This window comes from Colletotrichum navitas (assembly GCF_030913465.1).
Source record: "Colletotrichum navitas strain CBS 125086 chromosome Unknown LY79scaffold_213, whole genome shotgun sequence".
In the NCBI taxonomy this organism is placed as follows: Eukaryota; Fungi; Ascomycota; class Sordariomycetes; order Glomerellales; family Glomerellaceae; genus Colletotrichum; species Colletotrichum navitas.
In genome coordinates, this window is record NW_026850759.1 from 15,800 (window position 1) to 36,174 (window position 20,375).

The following is a 20,375-nucleotide window of genomic DNA, read 5'->3' on the forward strand; positions in this document are numbered from 1 at the left end:
AAAAAGCTATAAAGATAAGTATTAGTTAGTAGACTTACTATTACTTCTAAAGGTATTATAGGTATAAAATAAGTTTAAGAAAAAGTATTAGTTTTAAGAAAAGTATTTCTAAGTATATACTACTTTATAATAGTAAAAGCTATTATTACTTATAAATTAAGTTAAAGCTAGGCTTATAACTATTATTATATAGTATATTTAAGAAGTAATTTATATAGTTAAAAGTAGCTTATTTTTTTTATTTATAGTACTATAATCTATATTCCTTAAATATTACTTTACTTAGTAAATTCTACTATAAGTATTTATATTTAGGAGTAAGGGTTAGATTAATAAGCAACGTTGTTCTAGAAAGTAGTATTAGTTAGTAATATCTTATATAATACTAACTAACACTACTTTTTAGAATAACGTTACTTATTAATTTAACCTTTACTCTTAAATATAGATACTTATAGTAGAATCTACTAAGTAAGGTAATATTTAAAGAATATAGATTATAATACTATAAATAAAAGAAATAAGCTACTTTTAACTATATAAATTACCTCTTAAATATACTACTTAATAATATTTATATATTATATTTAGTCTTTTTATAATTACTATATTATTATATAAGTAATTTACTACTTTCTATATAACCTCCCCTTTAAGATATTTTCTTACCTTTAGCTTTAATAACTTTCTTTTTTCTTTATAGTGCCTTTACTTTAACTATATTAAGTAATTCTCTAAGATATAGTTAGGTCTTTTTAGCCCTCTAGTACTTACTAAGTACCTTTATTCTTATATAAAGTTTATAGTTCTTTACTTTAATAATAGTAAGTTAATATACTAATTTACTAATACTTTTTAACTATAAGTTAATTACCTTATATATTAGTATTAGTAAACTTCCTTAATACTTTCTAATCTTTTTTTTACTAAAGTAAAGCTTTATATACCCTTAAGTACTATTATTAGTGTCTTTAGGTCTTATAAGCCTAAGCTTCTTAGATATAAGTTTATTAGTGTTAGTGTCTTTAGCTTAAAATCTAGGTAAAAAATAATAACTTTAGAATTAAAGGGTATAAGACTAGCCTATTAAAAACCTACTTATATATTAACTTTACTTATTAAAGTACAAAATACTACTTTAAAAGTAAAAAAGAAGTTATCTTTAGTAATATATATAATTATAATAGGATTAGGTAGTGTACTAACGCCTAATAATAGACTATTTTAGTAACTACTAAAAGATCTACTAGTTCTAGCACTATATGCTAGAACTACACTATATATAACCTTATAAGGCGCTCTATTGCCGACCTATCGGCAATATCTTTACAATTGCCCCCCTTCTAATGCAACAAGAGAACAGTTCATAGGGGGGTATTCTAGCTTTAGGGGGGGGTATCTGTTATAGGGCCGAAAAGTTAGGGCAGGGGTATTAGCAAGGGACCTATAGAGTTATACAAAGTTAATATATATAAAAATAAAAGGCAGTTACACTATACACATAGTAAAGAATTTTTAATTAAGCGCTAGTGCTTATTATATAACTTTATTTATATATCTACTCTAGGCTTAGTATTAACTTACTCTTAGTATATACTAAGCTTTAGCTTAGTAAATTTCTTTTCCTCTTTTTTCTTTTCTTTAAACTATTACTAACTTATGCAGTAGTAGTAATAGTAATAGTAATAGTAATAGTAAAGTATTTTCTTAATCTATTTTTATTATATTTTTAGTATATACTAATAATATTCTAGATATCTACTAACTATATAAACTTTAGTATCTCTAATACTAATAATCTTAGTAACTTTAGTTATTACTATAGTAAGTATATATATAATCCTTATTAAGTTATAATAAGGTATATACTAATTTAATATAAGACTTATTCTTAACCTAAACTATAGCTAGGTCCCCTCTAGTATAACCTTTATTCTTTACTTATATAATATATATATAGGGCACTAACTTATTATATATAGACATCTAGAAGCTTTATAATACTAGTTATACTTATATATTCTTAGCTTTATTTAAATATATATTTAGTATATACTACCTTTATTCTTAATAGATACTATTATTACTAAGATAAATACTAGTATATTAATTTATAAAAGACTAGGAATATTACTAGTATATACTTATTATATACCTAGCTATACCTAACTAAGGTAATAGACTTTCTTTAATTAATACTAAAGTATAGGTAGATATAGATCTAGTGTTTACTAGGTATATATTAACTTTATACCTAGCTATAATATTATTATTAATCTTAACACTAATACTATATATAGTACTATTATTACCTTTTAGCCTATAGTATATATACACTAAGTATATACTAGAACTATACTAATATAATACCTAGCTTTACTACTATATTTACTTTACTTACCTTAGCACTTATAAGTATATATCCTTAGTATATATAGAGTATATACTAATTATATACTAGTTATTAATTTTATTTATATTAATACTAGTATTAGTAAGAAGTCTATTAGTAAATAGTATATTTTTTATATATACTAGACTATTAACTTAATATTTACTAGGTATATACTAATACTATACTAGGGCTATTTAGAACTAAGTCTACTCTAGTAGTTAATATAATACTAATTATATTTATAAGCCTATATATATTCTCTACCTAGTCTTAGTATATACTTTACTAACACTTTATTAGCGCTAGACCTACTAGTAGTCTTATTAAGACCTATACTAACGCTATAGAGGAGTTAGTGTAAGTATATTCTTCCCTTATACTTTATATATACTAAATTAACGCTTTACTTTAGCTAAAATAATACTAACTTTACTACTACTTATAGTACTTACTTTTACTACTTTATAAGTATATAATCTAAGTATATACTTAGTATAAACCTAGAGGATACTATTTATTTTACTATTTATTATAATTTATCCTTTAATATACTAATAATCCCTAGGTACTATATTATAGTATTAAACTATAGTAAGAGGTTATTATAGAGAAAGTACTATAAGATAATTTAGTATTTACTTTTAATAAGTAAAGTATACTCTTAGTATATATAAAGAATAAGTCTAGAACATATTCTATACTATTAACCTTATAATAAATCTAAGCTATATTAGAACTAACTTTAACTAAATATTATTAAGGAATATAAATAGTATATACTAAACACTTACTATATATATAGAGGATACTAATATAGAAATAGTATAGTAGTTTAGCTCCCCTTTTTTTATATAAGCGTAAAAATATAAGTTTAATTTAGTACTTCTCTAGTATATACTTAGTATATACTTATATAATATAGTGTTACTTTAGCTATAAGAAGTCCCCTAAGACCTTAACTAAGTAGTGCCCTACTGCTTTAAAGAAGAAGCTAAGTATATTCTTAGTATTAACCTAGTATATATATAGTACTAACCTATTTAGCCTTATATAAGAAGGCTCTAGCTACCCTTACTACCTATAAGACTTATAAGTATCTTAGTATTATCTTAGTATATATATAGCTAACACTTAGTAGGCTCCTAGAAGTAGTAAAGTATTTAAGAGGAGATTACCTTTAAAGAGAATATTAACTAGAATAATATTTAAGTATATACTAAGCACTTTTTTTATATAAGTTACTACTACTTTTAGTATATACTAAGAAAAAGCTAAGATAATAATAAGATAAGATATAAGTAATATATTAGCTAAATATTTTCTTAGTATATACTAGATTAGTACTATATATTAAGGTAATTAAAATATAAATAGTACTCTATATATACTACTTACTTTATTTTTTACTTAGATTTTACTTAAGTTATATAGCTTTTACCTTTAAGTCTTAGATATACTTCTCTTGCTATAGCCTTTTTACTTTATACTTAAGCTTTTAAATCCTAAGTTTATTTTACTCTCTTTTAGTATAAATATATTATTACTAAGAATAGGCTTATATTCTTTAGATAAATATAGAAACCTTTTATTAGCCTATTAATTAAGAGTAAGTAGTATACTTCTATAAATATATATAAGATCTAGATAGTAATAATACTAGTAAGGATAAAGATAATACTAGAGATAATACTAGCAAGAGTAAAGATAATACTAAGACTAAGGTCTAGGTATATAGAGAGGATACTTAGGATATATAGACTATATACTAAGACTTTACCTTTAATATAATCTAGCTTACCTTACTTCCTTTTAACCTATTATCCTTATTATCTTTAATACTAAGTATTAGTATATTATATAGATTATATAGATTAAATAGGAAGGTTAGGTTATTTTAGTGTTATTAGGCCTAAATAGCCTACTTCTTTTATGTTTTTTCTAGTGCCTAGGTATAGTATACTACCTAGGTCTAATTTTACTAAGAAGACTTAATACTAGTAAGAGCTTTAGTTCTTACTTTTATTACTTATTAAAATATATAAAGCTAAAGTCTAGCTTATAGTTAGTATATACTTAGTATATATAAAGGATATACTATACTATATAATAGTAGCAAGAAGCTAAAGCCTTTTTTTAATAGCCTAATTATTTTAATTATAGCTAGATTTAACTATATTATTATACTTCTAAGCTAATACCTTAGCTTTAGGATTAATATTACTAATCTATAATATAAGCCTATATATAATCTATTTAGCCTTTTTACCTATAAACTATAACTTAGTCTTAGGATATTAAGAGGTAATACTTATAATATACTTAGTATATACTAAAGCTATACTAGACTCCTATAATCTCTAAAGCTTATACTTAGCTATATAATTAAAGAACTTTTTATACTAATTTTACTATATATAAACTTAATAAAAGATTAGGATATAGTAGAGGTATATATCCTAAGTCTTTAAAGAATCTAGCTTTATAAGGTAGTCCCTAAGACCTAGTATTTAGTTAGTATAGCTTTAGTATATATATAGTATATAATTAGTATATACTAAACTTACCTCCTACTTATTTCTTATTTATATCTATAGTAATTATATAGATTAGAGAATACTTAGATAAATTAATATAGTACTAGCTTTTATATATACTAGAAGCCTTATAAAGCTCCTTAAAGTACTATAAAAATAGTACTTTATATTTATTTTATAAGTGCTAGTTAGTCTAGGTATAGATATATAAGTTAATTTTATATATTATTAGTGTATACTCTAAGTATATACTATATATAAGGTCTATATAGACTAAATATACTCTAAGTCTTTATGTTTTACCTATATATCTTAAAAGTGTTAGTTTCTCTTTTAACTATCTTAAAAGATAAATTAACCTTAAGAAATTAGGCCTTTAAGAAGGCTTAAGCTTATATATACTTAATATAGATAATAATAAATCTACTATTTAGTCTAGAGGTAACCCTATAAATCTATTAATCCTTCTTTAATCTTTATTTATTAAAGGTATATTTATATAGAACACCTAGTATATAGTTAGTATATCCTTAGTATATACTAGGTATAGGCTATACCTAGTTTAGTATAAAGTATATACTAGTAAAACTATAACTAGCTAGAAACTTAAGTAAGTGTACTCTATAGATAAAAATACTAATAATATCCTTATTCTTTAAGGCTATATAAATAGCCTTAAATAAGCTTACACTAAACTTTTAGTATACCTCCTAAATCCCTAGATTTATAAGGAGTAGACCTATATATATTTAGTCTATATATAAGATATACTAAGTATATACTATACTTATATAGTATTAAAGTTATAATATCTAGCTTATCCTTTAGGCTTAATATAATATATTCTAAAAGCTAAGATAAAAAGTTATTAGTAAAGGTAAAATATAGTATAAGACCCTTAGTAAAGAAGGAGAATAAATAAGAAGTAGACCTAGTTAATAAGGATATAGATATCTATTTTAATACTATACTTATACTTCTAGATAGTTCTAATACCTATACTAGCTAGATATAAGTAGTCTATAGGTTTAGCTAAGGTTAGTATATAGTAAGTATATACTATATATATACTTACTATATATTTATCTTATACTTAATATCTTCTTAGCCTAAATATACTTATTACTTTAGCTATATAGTTAACTTATTAAGTAAAGCTAATATAAATACTTAATATTAATCTAGCTCTAGGGCATAGAATACTATATATAGTATACTAGGGCTTTATATTACTTAACTATTTATAACTAATATAAGTAATCTAGAAATAAATATAATTAATACTTAGTACTAGTATATACTTAGTATATATATACTTTATTCTAAGTAAAGACCTTAAAGCTCTGTTCTTAGTAAGTATAGATGTCTTAGTCCTTATTTTAACTAGGCTACTTATAAAGGTAATTTACTTACTAATAGCCTTAAATTAACTTAAAGTATCTAAATAAGGTTATTTTAGTATATAATTAGTACTCTCTTAGTATATATAGGATAAGTATAATATATACTTTAGTCTAAGATTAATATTCTCTTTAAGTGTTAAGTAATTTTAACCTTTTAGTTTTTTATAAAGCTTTTAATATACTTAGATAGCCTTCCCTTATTATAAAGCTAATTAGGCCTTAGAAAAGACTTAGAGATAAATTTATAGTGTTTAACCTTACTATATACAAGGATTAATACTAACTTTATTATTCCTAGGTATATCTCTAGAATATAATTAGTATATACTTAGGATATATTAATATATATTAAGAGAGTGTTACCTAAATACTAAATATAATTACTTAATATATACTTCTTATAATATACTAAGTATTAGATAGTGTCTAAAAGTGCTTTAATAAGCTTTTAGCCTTAGCCTTAGTTATATTCTCTTTATAAGTAAAAATATAATATAGTAAAGTATTTTATCTCTAAAGTTAGTAAATAAAGTAGTAAGTAAAATAGTCTTAAATAGACTTTATAGTAGTTCTAGCTCTTCTTTATAGTTAAAAAGATACTAAACTACTTAATTAAGTCCTAGTATATATTTAGTATATATATAATATATAAGAGTATATACTTAACTATACTTAGTTTAGCCTATATAATATAGTAGGTCTAGTATACTTAACCTACTACTTTAGTTATAGAATTAACTAAAAGTTATCTTATTAAGATTAATAAAGTAACTATTAATATTACTTAAAAACTTATAGTATTTATTTATTTACTAAGTATATATTAAGTATAGCTAGTATCTCTTAAGTACCTTAGTATTATTATCTTAATACTAAGGTACCTAGGTTATTTACCTAATCCTTATTATCTAATAAGTTAAAGAGTATAAAAGTAAAAAGTAAAACTATTATTACTACTTATATTATCTAGTATATTATCTATTACCTCTTAATATAAAGTAAATATATACTTAGAATATTATTAGCTTTAGTTAAGTATATACTAAAAAAAGCTTTTTATATTTTTTACTACTATTTTTTATACCTTCTTTTATTTCCTAATTTATAATTATTCTAGGGTTTTATCTTACTACTTTTTTAACTACTTCTTTTTCTTTTAGACTTATATAAATATTATATATATAGTATATATACACTATATATACTAAGAATATAATTTATTTATACTACCTATATAACTTACTATATAACTTATTCCTAAGTAAGGGATTAGTTAGTAGGGGGGTATTACTCTCTAGACTATCTATTATAACACTGTATTCTATAGATTTATAAATTATATAAGGCATACATAAGCCTATTACCCCCCCTGAACTTCTAGGGAGAATAGTTAGTAGGGGGGTATTCTAGCTTTAGGGGGGGGGGTATCTGTTGTAGGGCTGAAAAGTTTAGGGGGGGTAAAGTAGCTAGGGTTAGGGTTACTAGGCTTATTTAGGCTTAGCTTAGAGTGTGAGAAGTGCAAGAGCTTAAGTATATGCTAAATATATACTAAGTATATACTAATAAATATAGTACTTACCTTCTATAACTATAGAGGACTTAGACCTAAGTCTTCTAACTAAGTCCTCTATATTTATAGAAGGTAGACACTATATTTATTAGTATATACCTAGTATATACTTAGTATATCCTTCTTAATATAGTAACTAGCCTTTATAACTATAGTAGACTTAGACCTAAGTCTTCTAACTAAGTCCTTTATATTTATAGAAAGTAAACACTATATTATTAGTATATACTTAGTATATACGTAGTATATACTAAGTATGCTTTAGTTAGTTTTTTTTAATCTACACAGTGCTTAGGGCTTTACCCCCCCCTGAACTTCTGCCCTACTGGCTGGACACCCCCCCCCTGAAGCTGTAATACCCCCCTACCAACTGTCTACCCCCAATGCGACGCGTCCCGAGGAGCGCCCACACTAGCGCCGGTATCCGTGCGCTGGAGCACAAGGTCATGTGAACCCCGAAGGCCCTGGAGAAATTCAGATCTAAATGAATTCGACCAAAACAAAAGGTCAATTTAATTATTGCTAATGATAATACAGAAGGGAAAAACACCCCCTTAGTACTAACTGTTAGGTCCTGATTTTATGACCCATTAGTACATACCTGTACCTTCTATGTCCCCTACCAACAAGCATCGCCCACAATACTTCAGTTCTAACTCCTGATCACCCTCTAGGCAACAAGAACAGCTTAAACACTAAAAACCCTCCCAGACTTAGTCTCAACTCCTCAGCCCTAAACAAGTTCTCCCATCTACCTATTCGCTTTAATACTTATAAACCTAATGTGCCTTAAAGCATCCATTAGCTAACTAATCTACTCCCTCCCTTGATCTAGCAAGCCTCTCTAACTAAGTTATTTAGGGCCACTAGGTTGTAATCAGAGGTTTTACTAGCTAGGTGCTAATTAATTAGGTCAAATAGAGGGTGTATTTAGGCAAAGATTTACTAATTTATAGGTAATTTGCAGGTGATCTAAAGCTATTACTCTTAAGGCCATCTTAGGCTAAATTTAACTAATTTCTGTGCTAAATTAATTGATCTGAATAAATAGAAGTAGGCTGGGGCCTAATCTTCTGGGTTTCTGGAAGGGGAGACCAGAAATTCAGATCTGAATGAATTGGACTAAAACAAAAGGTTAATTTGATTGTTGCTAATGATGATGCAGAAGGGAAAACACCCCCTCAGTGCTGACTGTCAGGTCCTGATTTTATGACCCATTGGTACGTACCCGTACCTTCCACCTGGGCAGCCTGGCACCTGGCAATTGCCAGGTGTTGCCTCCCTGCACCTAGTCCCTCTGAGCCCAACGTAGGCTACTTCCCGTGTGCCAAGCTGAATCAAACGCTGTCGCCCTGTAGCCCAACCAGTCGCTGACCAACCGCCAGCCCCTGCCTCTCTGAGGTGGGCCTACACACCAAGAAGTCCTCAGCAACAGGCAGGAGTCGAACCCAGCCCCTGTTCCTACAGCCAGAAGACCCACGTAGTGCTAGAACAATTGTAATAGGATTAGGTGGTGTACTAACGCCTGACAATAGACTATTCCGGTAACTGCCAAAAGATCCGCCAGTTCTGGCACTATGTGCCAGAACTGCACTACATATGACCTTATAAGGCGCCTTATTATTGACCTATTAGTAATATCCTTATAATAATTTATATCTATATTATTTTCTTAATTTCTTTATTATATAAGTACTTTAAAGGGCTAAAATAGCTAATATTAAAAGGCTAAAGCTTAGATAATAAATAAAAAGGTATATATAAAGTAATAATTTTTTCTTTTTTATAGTAGTTATTAAATTTAGTTAATTTATAGCTATTATAGTTATCTAGGATTAGAAAGTAATAAGTACCCTTTATATAAGACTTTATATACTAATTAAAGTACTTTAGCTAATTTAGGCTAATCTTATTTATAGTCTATCTATTTTTACTTGAGTAAATATACTATATAGCTAGAAATTTACTATTAAAGTACTATAATAAAAAGTAATATTTACTTTTTATAATAATATATAAAGATATTACTTAGCTATCTATATATATACCTTAAATAATAAAAACTTATTTATAATTACTAAGTTACTTTATATAAGGCCTTCTATATTAGTTAGAAGTTATAATAACCTTTATATATAATAGTATTCTTATTAAGACCTTAGTCTTATTAGAATTATAAATATTATTATCTTATATTCTATACTTTATAATTATATCTTATATAAGTATAAACTAGCCTTATATAATTATAGGATCTTTAGCTAAGGCTCTTTAATAGTTAATTTAATATCAAAATTATATTTTTAATTAAAGTTATTACTATATAAAGTTCTTTACTTATTAGAGTTTAATATATATTCTATTATATATATTAAGAAGTTAATTAACTATTCTTATATATTTTCTTATTATAAAAGAAACTCTTAATTAATTAGGTTAATAACCTTTTTAAGAATTACTTTCTCTTTAGATATAGTTATCTTTATTAAATTTATATATGTTTTATATTATACTTTTTAGCTAGTGTATTAGTTATAAAGTATAGATTTAGGCACCTAGTAGATAGAGGCTACCTTTTATATAGATAGTTTTAGGTCTTTTTAGATAGCTATAAGTGTAAAGATAATCTAGGTTTTATAAGGAAAGGTTTTTATTATTATATATAAAGTAAAGTTAGTTTAAAGATAAAGGTAGTAGAAATAAGGTAGACGTATATAACTTACTATAATATATAACTTACTATATATATATATTATAGTAGTTTTACTATAATACTAAAGTTATTACTATATATATATAGACTATTATTTAGTCTTTATAAGCTTAGTAATTTACTTTTATAGTAATATAATTACTTTAGTATTTTACTATAATTTTATTTAGGTTTTTAGTTACTTATACTAATTTATATTTTATTTTTTAATAAATACCTTTATTTTAAGAATTAACTTTATTTATTACTTATATAAAAAGCTTAGTAAGCTAAAAAAGTTATAAAAAAATTCTTTTACTTTATATTATACTATATATAAGTTGTTTACCTAGAGGCCTAGTAATATAGGTAGTAAAAGTAAGAAGAAAGTAGTAGTGCTAGTAGTATAGATATAGGGGTAGTATATATATAGGGTATTTAAGTTATATAAAAAGTAAAGTTAGAGAGCAAGACATCTAAGCTAGTTGCCACAAGGTTATAGTAAGAGTAACTTTATTATTAAAATAGCTCTATTACTAGTAGTAAAACTCTAATATATAACTTAACTACCTTACTTCTAGCTACCCCCTATATCTAGCCTATTATTACTACTATTATTACTACTACTATTACTGCTTATTTTACTACCTCTACTGCCTACCTATATATAAATTCTAGCCTTACTAAGTAATTTAGATACACTAGATTTATCTAGACTATCTATATTACTAATATTTAGGGTTTACGCCTACTAGATATTATATATAGTAGTAAAGGTACTATTAAGTAATAAAGGGACCTTTTTTCTCTTATATTATTATAAGTTATTTAACTTACTCTCTAGCTAGTAGACCTTTTACTATAAAAATATATTTTTAAATACTTACTTATTATATCTTTTTTATATTCTTTTAGTTAAGTAATAAATAGTATAAGTATTTAACTTATTCTTTACTAACTAGTTTAACTAGTATAGTTAATACTATAATTTAGTATACTAATAAAAGGTTAACTATATAATAATAAATATAGCTTTGTTTTACTATTAACTACTAGGCTAACTAGTCTAGCTAGTCTATTAGTCCTTAGTAACTATAAGGTTAAATAAAGGCTACTATATATATATTAGCTATAGTCTAGTTAACCTTTAGTTACTTTTAATATTCTAGACTATTATAGCTATATCTTTAGCCTTTATATAATAGGCTAAAAATACCTTTTTAGTAATAATAGTTAAATTACTAACTTAGTTATCTAGATATTTAACCTCTTTTTAATAAGTATACTTTAATAAGCTAAAGACTAATATATTTAGTAGCTAAAGGATAATAAAAAAGTATAGTAGTAAATATAGTAAATATATATTATTCTAGAAGTATTTCTATATAAAGTCTATTAATATATAGTTATAATACTTATCTAGAATTAGTAGTTTAACTACCTTTAGCTTACTAAGTATAGTACCTAAGATAAAGACTTTTTTTAGTTACTTAAAGGTAGTCTTCTTAGTTATTTAGTTATTATTTATATATATAAAGTACTATCTTTTATATTTAGATAAGTTAAATAAAAAATACTAGGCCTAGACTAATTTACTTTTATATATAACTAGTAAGTATAAAGACTTCTTATTAGTAGCTATATACTTAATAATAGAGATTTATATCTAGTATTCTAGCTACTTTTTTTAAATATACTAAGATACTATAGAGCCTAACACTAGCCTATTAGATTCTTTACTCTTTATAATACTAGTCTTATCTATATTTTATTAGTTAAATAAATAGATTCCTTAAATAATAAGAATACTAGTTAAAAGCTAAAAAAACCCCTAGATAACCTTAAAAAATAAGCCTTTTATTACTAAGTATTAATTACTTTAGATTAATAAGTCTTAATTAATAAGTTTTATTATAGGAATTACTATATCTATTTTTTACTTAAAGGTTAATAAGTATTATAAGTATTACTTAGTATATACTTTACTAGGCCTTTTAGTTATTAATAAGTAGGTCTATTACCTAAGGTATACTAGGTTTATACTTATCCAGCTAAATAATTCTCTTAGGCTTAAAATAATTACTATATATAGTTATAAGTAGTATTTTTATTTTACTACTTATAGAATTAGTATTAAAGTGTCTAGTATAATATAGCCTATTTTTAAGTAGTATAGTAAATAAAGTAACTATTTACTATATTATTAAGGGCCTATTAGAGCTTATCTTTAGTATATTACTTTATTATAGGTTAGAGAAGGTATCCTAAAAAAATTTATTATTTAGATGTAAATAGATAATGTTGTAATAGTTTGAAAAAGGTAGTGGTGTTGATAAAGGAGGGGATTTTCGGATGTCTGGAGGTGGGGGATGTCTGGTTGCGGGGTAGTTGAGTTAAGGCTTTCACAAGGTGATATAGGCAACAATTGCAGCACAGCAGTTGTGGGTCCACTTTTGTGTTCTAGTGCCTTGTTCTCATTTGTCACAAAAGCATAAGAAAATACATGTTGAATCGAATCATTCTCATAAACTCATTTATCAAATACCACAAGAACCCGGACCTCGATACTCTGCCGGGGTCTAGAACACTTTCGCGGACCATCCTTCCAGAATGCTGTGTGAGGGCAATCTAGTAGTAGTAAGTTAGCCTTGGTCTGGCCGCAAGGCTCAATTCAGCCTGTGTAAGACCTACAACGGGTGTTTGAAGACTCATCCGTATCATGCTGCTTAAATAAGAGTGCCTCGTTAGGCTGCTGATTACTAACCCAGTACCACACCTGCTCTTTACAAGGTGCCGCGTAATTTGTCTGGCTAATGTAATCGGGAGTAATAATAAAGTCGCCGTGAATACACTTGTTGTGTTGAACCGTGGACGCATCGCAAATAGCGAGGCTACAATCCTCGACTGGATGATTTCTTGGTTTCCACACGCTAATGATTACCTGCGGTTAAGCTTGACTGCACTGTAGGTTTGACCTCTCTACTTACTTAATTATGAATACTCGTTTTGAGCGTAGAATCTCGTCTGCTTCTGATCCTAGCGTGGCGCGGATGCGTTTATCGCCGGCATAATAGTTACAATCTGCCATTAGTAAGATAAGACTACCGCCTATTGCGTGAAGGTAACCTGCTAGAGGTACGCATCTAGTCTCACCATTATGGACGTATGCATCCGGAGCAAGACTTTTTGAACCATTAACAGTCAAATCTGCAGTTTCGAACGGGTTCACTTTCGCTGCATCTCGAAACTATTTAGCTAGTTAGTGAAAATGAATCGATTTCGTTTATTTACCAAACACGATGTTAGCTTACCACCCAATTTAAAACTTGAACTCTTTCTGCTTTAATACCTTCTTCTTGAAGTGCATCACGGACAACCTGACAGACTTCGTCAAGGTATCCACCAGGTCGACTAAGTCTATCGTCATCTGTATCAGGCTGTTCAAAATCTTTCCGGACTAGTTTCAGTCCGTTCCCGTTGATCGTGACCTGGCCAGACGGCAGACCTCTCAGGTCTGTAACCTTTTCAAAAGGTCCATACTCAAAGACAAGGTTGGATGTTGGAAACTTCTCATCGACCTTACAAGCGATAACGTAAGGGCGGAGGATATTGTAGATATTGCATCGCTTTAGATATTTCAGCCGAACGGTTAAGTCTTGAGGAGAACCCGCCATTTGAGTGACCAAGACGATATGAGCTTAGATTAAAGAAAATATCGAGTTTCTCTGGATGTGGAAGTAGAATGTGAGAAGAAGAGGGGCTAACAGTAAAGATAACGAACTGATAATGTCATGATGCCGCGTGATATTTACTGTCTACATAGGTCAATGCATATACCAGTTCCTAGGTTAGTACATTGTACCCCCTGGGAGTGTTCTGGTCAGAGCAAACTTTCTATGACTAAAGTTCCATACCATTAGGGCAAATATTGTACATAAACTATCTACCTAGTACCCCTCTTCTGACAGCTAGCCGCCTTAAGCCAAAACGTAAGATAATAGTTTTGTGTGCAAGATGTACTAGGAGGAACGGAAATCTAATTCTTTCGGTAAGAAACCTATGTGAGGGGTAAGTAACCATGCTGGATATTTAACGACGAAATCTGTTAAAGCTTCTTGTTTTATGCTTTACCCTATCAAAGTTACCCTGTATCAACTGCTGAGATTTGAAACCAACGCCGCGTGAAACCAGAAGAAAGTTTGAAACCTCTCGGGTCTTGGAGACTTTCACCAGGTAGGACCAGACCGCCTAGTATTGCATAGTAACCGAGATCATAGGAAGTAATAAGAGAGACTCAAAGGTTCAAGGGATAACTTGATCCGTCGTCATGCATTAAAACCTTTACTTCAAGCTGACCTCTATCGTTCTAAAGCTTACGCGGCACAAATGCCGTCGTACATTCTTATCTAAAAGATAGAGTTATAAGACCCAGCCATGCATTGTATATTGCATAAACTTTCCTATATGTACGTGTATTGAATTTCATCCCCCTTTTCATCTCTTCAGGTCAGTCTATTTAGTGCTCTTTTCCTGTCTTTCTGTAATTGATGATGGTGTTCTATATCTGATGAGTACAGATCATAAGCTTCATTGCAATACAATTATTCTGACAAGATCGTGACATTCTACCGTATCAATGCCAAATCTGTCCCAGTCTCCTATCACTCCTCTCTTATATGAGAACTGTACGTAAAATATCTGATGGAAGTCATAAAGGGAACAAGCTCATAGACTGACTTTTGGTCCTCAGTACAGTATGCAGAACCAAACGTTATTGATTTCGAATGGCTTGAGGAAGATTCGAAAGAAGGGCATGGTCATTTCATGAAGGCTTTGGAGGAAGGCGCGTCAATAGGCCTCTTCCATCTCGTTAACCATGGCCTTGATCCAGAGTTGGTAGGTTTATCGGTGTTATTTTTCTTGTGTTAACAAGTTACATAGTTCCAGACGCTCCATGCCGTCACTTACACTTACATGACGACACAATCTCTAGAAGAGAAAGATAGTGTCTCATGCGTCGAGGGCACAGGCTCTTTTGAGGGGTACCGACCACGTACGGCGGACGAGTAAGTATGATCCGGAAAACATGCATGATGCCTTGTGCTAAAACTACGTCAAGGAAGAAGAGAGGAGCCACCAATGTGATTGAGGAGTATAACTACGACTACAAATCTAGCGGACCAGTTACTAGACCGCGGATCATAGAAGAGAACGAGTCCACCTGCCGTCAATTATTTGATGTAAGCAATATGATTATCGAGTTTTGTAATCGCGCTAAAAGCCTCAAGTTCTACCATGATATATTGACACCTCGGCTCCTTGACGCTATTGAACAATTTGCTAGGCTTCCAGTGGGAACGTTAAGACAACTCCACGAAGAGTCGAGTGAGGTGGCACACTTCCTCTTTTATCGTGAGTACTGGGCGTCCTAAGAGTTGTTCCGGGGAACTAGATCAGAAAGGACTGATTCACAAGACCTTAGATCCCCAGTGGTACAAGGACATAAGGAGGAGGCGAGCTGCGTATGCTGGCCACACTGACGTTGGGACAATCACCTATCTGTATGCGAATCCAGTGGCCAGCCTGCAAGTATACAGTTCTCAAGGGTGGAAGTATGTGGCCTATATTCCAAATTCGATTGTCATTAATATGGGGGATGCCATGGAATTTATTACACAGGGGCGAATAAATGCGACACTCCATCGAGGTGAGTAAAAGTTACAAATCCTATGGGCACAGTCATTCCAGAGCCAGAGTGTTAATGCACATCTATTACGTGTAGTTGTTAAGCCGTTACCTAGCCAGGACAAGGATGTAAGGACTGCACTGGTTTACTTTGTGCACCCTAATCAATCTTGCATGTCTTCGTCTGTACGGCATTTTCGGGAGCTTAGGGCAAGATACACTTCTTCGACCAAAGAGTCTCCTGGGAGCTCGATCAATGGTGCGGGATGTAGGTCCAAAGGCAATCACCAGGTATTAAGAATGGGAATCAACTAACAAAGTTGTCAGTGAATCGAGTAATATCATCATTGTCGGCCGCCAAAGAGGATATCTACTTTATGCCGGTTAATTCGCAGGCATGGGAGAAATCCAAAAGAGGTGAAATGGTCACGTCTCCGCGAAACTTCCATGTTAACTTTGAGACTTTGCTTGTTGAATAGTTGTGCGAAAGCCCGTGACATGAATTACTACCTGGCGGGATATGGCTCTAACTTACAATATCAGGGTCGAATGGTGGTTGCCTCTGCATCAGGGCTAACTTTTCTATCACCAAACGCATTTTTCTAAAAGGCCTGAAAAGTCTAGAGCCAGGGCTTAGGAGTATTAAACTTACATAGAGCTACTATTTCTGTTACTAAAGTGTTAAATAACTGTTAGCGCTAGTATACACTCTCTATATAACTTAAGTAAAGTTATTAAATTATAGAAGTTAAAATAAATAACTATCTATATATTAATAAATATAATAATCTTATAACTTTATAAAGAAGAAGTAAACAAAGCCTTACTAGACCTTAGAAACATTAGTAGATATAATTGTTAGTAATCTAATAGTAAGGTTTCTACTAGATATATAGCCTAGATTAATACTTAGTTAATACTACTATAGGTTTACTAGCTAGTTAATTACTTAGTAATTAATTAGGTAGTTAATAGGTATAAAGGTAACTTATATAGCTCTTGTTAATAAATTACTAAATTTAAATATTAAAAAGAGCTTAGAGAATATATTATAGAGTTAATTACTAAAGAGCTATATAAGATTATTCTTAAGTATATCTAAGTTTATTTTATAAATTAGTTTATAATTCTATTAGTAAACTATAAAGTAATAGCCTACTATTAAGGTTCTACTATAAAGTAACTTTAACTACTTAGTCTTTTACCTAAAGTATTTATTATTTATTAGTCTTTTTAATTATTTTATAATATATACTATAGTTTCTTTCTTAAAATATTAATTATATATTAATCCTAATAATAAGAAAGGTTAGGCAGATAGGAGAAGAGATAGGAAAATTAGTAGATAGAAGGATATAGGTATATTTATTATTATAAGAAGACTTAGAGAATAAAACTACTTCTAGTAGTTTCTTCTCTTCTATATATAATAAATAACACTTACTAGATCCTTCTATAATAGTATATATTAACCCTATATTATATATATATTAACCCTTTATAATAGTTATAGTTATATAGTTATTAGTAGTTCTAAAACCTTTGGCTTATTATAGATTTACTAGATCTAGTTTCACTTGTTTTACCTAAGTTAGGTAACCTTGTTTAAAGTACCCTAGGCTATATTATATTATTGCCTTGACCTTGACCTTATTAACCTTATTAATATATTAATACTCTTAGAGGCAAGGCACTTCTAAGAGAGTAATTTTTAATAGGTCTATATAGGTCTATTAGGTTATATATAGAGTATATCTCTATATAGGTAACTATAATATCCTTATATATATATTTTTTTATATCTCTTATAGTTATATTAAAATAAGGGTTAAGGTTAAAGTTAAGGTTATATTTTCTTATAAGCCTTATATTTAAGTTTAATTACTTTACTACTATAAAAGCTATACTAATTATACTTTAATATTATAAGACTAAAAGTACTTAAAAGTTATTATATTATAATCTTAGGTCTTTTTGCTTAAAGGTATTACTTTAAAAACCTAAAAGTAAGTTATATATTTTATATTAAGGATATATTAGTTATATTTCTTAATTTACTATAATACTAACACTATATTAGGTTATATAATATATAAAAAGAATTATAAAAGTCTAAACTTAAGAAGTATAAATTATATTTTATAAAGTAATAGTAATAATTATATTACTTCTTTTTTATCACTTTAGCTATAATTATTAGAATGTTAACTATTATAGATAAATATTAGAGTTATTAGGTTAACCCTAATAACTTATTACTAGTAAATCCTTAGATATTTAGCTATAGATTCTCTAAGGATTTATAGACAATAAGTTAGTTATTTAACTAATTAACCTATAATAATTATTCTTCTTTTCTTTATATATAATAAAGAACTATAGTTACCTTTATTATTTATTAATTACTACTAATATATATAGTTAACTATATTAACCTATCTCTTAGTGTTACTAATACTAATTAGTAGTTAACTTTACTATTAACTATATAGATTAACTTTATTATTTAAACTATAGATTAGCAAGGACTATAAAAAGAGGTAATTATTACTAGTTAATTATTTATACGCCTAGAGTAGGTAAGTACTAAAAAACGCCTCTATAAATACCTTTACTATAATATTACACTAATTACCTATTATAATAGGTTAATTAATAGATCTATAACTAGTCCCCTTAACTAGCAGAAACCTTGTTAATTTACGTCTATTATATAAGCTTTATTGCCTTTAGAGAAGTAGTCTTAACTATAAAAAACCTCTTACTTTATATACCTATAGCTAACTAGTAATTATTTACTATATCTTATTTATTATAAGCTCTTTAGCTTACTAACTTCTTTTTTATATATATATACTTCTTTTACTAACTAATAGTATTAATAAGTAGCTAATATAATAGCCTATTGTTTTTCCTTAAGTTATTTAGCTATAAAAGTATATTTTTCTCTAGTTGTTTATACTACTAGTAATAATCCCTTTAATAAATATATACGCCTTCTAGTCTACTAGAAGAAACGCCTATATTTAAGAGGTTATTAGGCTAACAGAGGATAATAGTAAATAACACTATACCTATAAGTAAAAGACCTAAGCTAAGATAAGTAAATATAATAAGCTTATAAGTAAACAAGGCTTATAGGTTACTACGCCTTTATTTATAAGGCAACAAGAAGAGAAGATTTATAGTAAATATAATATACTACTTAATATAATAAAGAAGATAATACTAATAAATAATATTATTACTATACCTTTTACTCTTATATAGTATATTCTTTTATACTAATAAAGGAGAAATTATATTATAAGGTTACTAGCTAACCTTATAAAGAAGTAATAGTCTTTTATACTTAACACTATTACTATATTTTATCTTAGTAAATCTAAGTATAATAAGTACCTTAGTAGTAAATTACTTTACTATATATAAAAAGACCTTACTAACTAGTCTATTTATAACTTTAAGGCTATTAACCTAAAGGTCTTAGTAAGTCTATATAACTTCTTTATTAACTATAGAGTATAAGTTAACTATAGTAAGTACTTATTAATTACTTAACGTATATTTAATACTTTTTAATAAAAGAAAGACACCTATTAGACTAATAAAATAATTAGTATTATTAAAAAGGTATTATATAACTTTAGAGAACGTCTTAAAGACCTTAACTTTATAAAAGATATTAAGGGCTATAAGATAATTATATATAAAGTAAAAATAATTAAAGTACGCCTATTACTAGTAACTAGCTACTAAACCTTCTATAATAACCTAACCTTTACTTTACTACTGTCTTTATTAACATTAAAACTCTATATAATAGCTAAAATTAATAGCCTATATATAATAACTACTATACTACTATAGAAGCTTTTATTAACTATAGTAATATTAATAGTAATATTAAGGCTAATACTAAAGTAAATAAGTAACTTTATAAAGATATACTTTAATAACTAGGCTATAAAGTATACTAGTAGCTAGTATAAAACTATTAACTTAAAATTACTATTATTCTATAACCTTTATATCTAGGTAAATATAATATAAGACTACTATAAAGTAGTAATTTAAGTAATACTCTTAAGGTAAA

At 27.7% G+C, this 20,375-nt stretch overlaps 4 protein-coding genes across 4 annotated transcripts; 2 read left to right on the forward strand and 2 right to left on the reverse strand.

Annotated features, from left to right (window-relative positions):
- Nucleotides 1-2,111: 2,111 nt before the first annotated feature.
- Nucleotides 2,112-8,350, reverse strand: LY79DRAFT_585319 (uncharacterized protein; the record flags this gene model as incomplete). The annotated part of the gene is made up of 15 exons (XM_060560490.1): nucleotides 2,112-2,133; nucleotides 2,255-2,258; nucleotides 2,313-2,320; nucleotides 2,402-2,408; nucleotides 2,848-2,852; nucleotides 3,187-3,203; nucleotides 3,471-3,473; nucleotides 3,571-3,588; nucleotides 4,194-4,233; nucleotides 4,960-4,972; nucleotides 5,637-5,668; nucleotides 7,227-7,240; nucleotides 7,576-7,589; nucleotides 7,912-7,959; nucleotides 8,281-8,350. 15 exons carry the CDS (start codon nucleotides 8,348-8,350, stop codon nucleotides 2,112-2,114), a joined length of 315 nt encoding a protein of 104 aa, XP_060406943.1.
- A 761-nt stretch (nucleotides 8,351-9,111) lies between these two features.
- Nucleotides 9,112-9,505, forward strand: LY79DRAFT_573654 (uncharacterized protein; the record flags this gene model as incomplete). Its single annotated transcript, XM_060559492.1, has 2 exons — nucleotides 9,112-9,256; nucleotides 9,438-9,505. The coding sequence occupies 2 exons, from the start codon at nucleotides 9,112-9,114 to the stop codon at nucleotides 9,503-9,505; spliced, it is 213 nt and encodes a 70-aa protein (XP_060406944.1).
- Nucleotides 9,506-13,124: 3,619 nt separating this feature from the next.
- LY79DRAFT_530549 (uncharacterized protein) lies at nucleotides 13,125-13,505 on the reverse strand (the record flags this gene model as incomplete). The annotated part of the gene is made up of 2 exons (XM_060556187.1): nucleotides 13,125-13,222; nucleotides 13,286-13,505. Coding segments are annotated over 2 exons (318 nt in total), but the record flags the coding sequence as incomplete, so codon positions are not given.
- Nucleotides 13,506-15,843: 2,338 nt separating this feature from the next.
- Nucleotides 15,844-16,781, forward strand: LY79DRAFT_595347 (2OG-Fe(II) oxygenase superfamily protein; the record flags this gene model as incomplete). Its single annotated transcript, XM_060561770.1, has 5 exons — nucleotides 15,844-16,006; nucleotides 16,077-16,301; nucleotides 16,377-16,547; nucleotides 16,607-16,696; nucleotides 16,759-16,781. The coding sequence occupies 5 exons, from the start codon at nucleotides 15,844-15,846 to the stop codon at nucleotides 16,779-16,781; spliced, it is 672 nt and encodes a 223-aa protein (XP_060406946.1).
- Nucleotides 16,782-20,375: the final 3,594 nt, after the last annotated feature.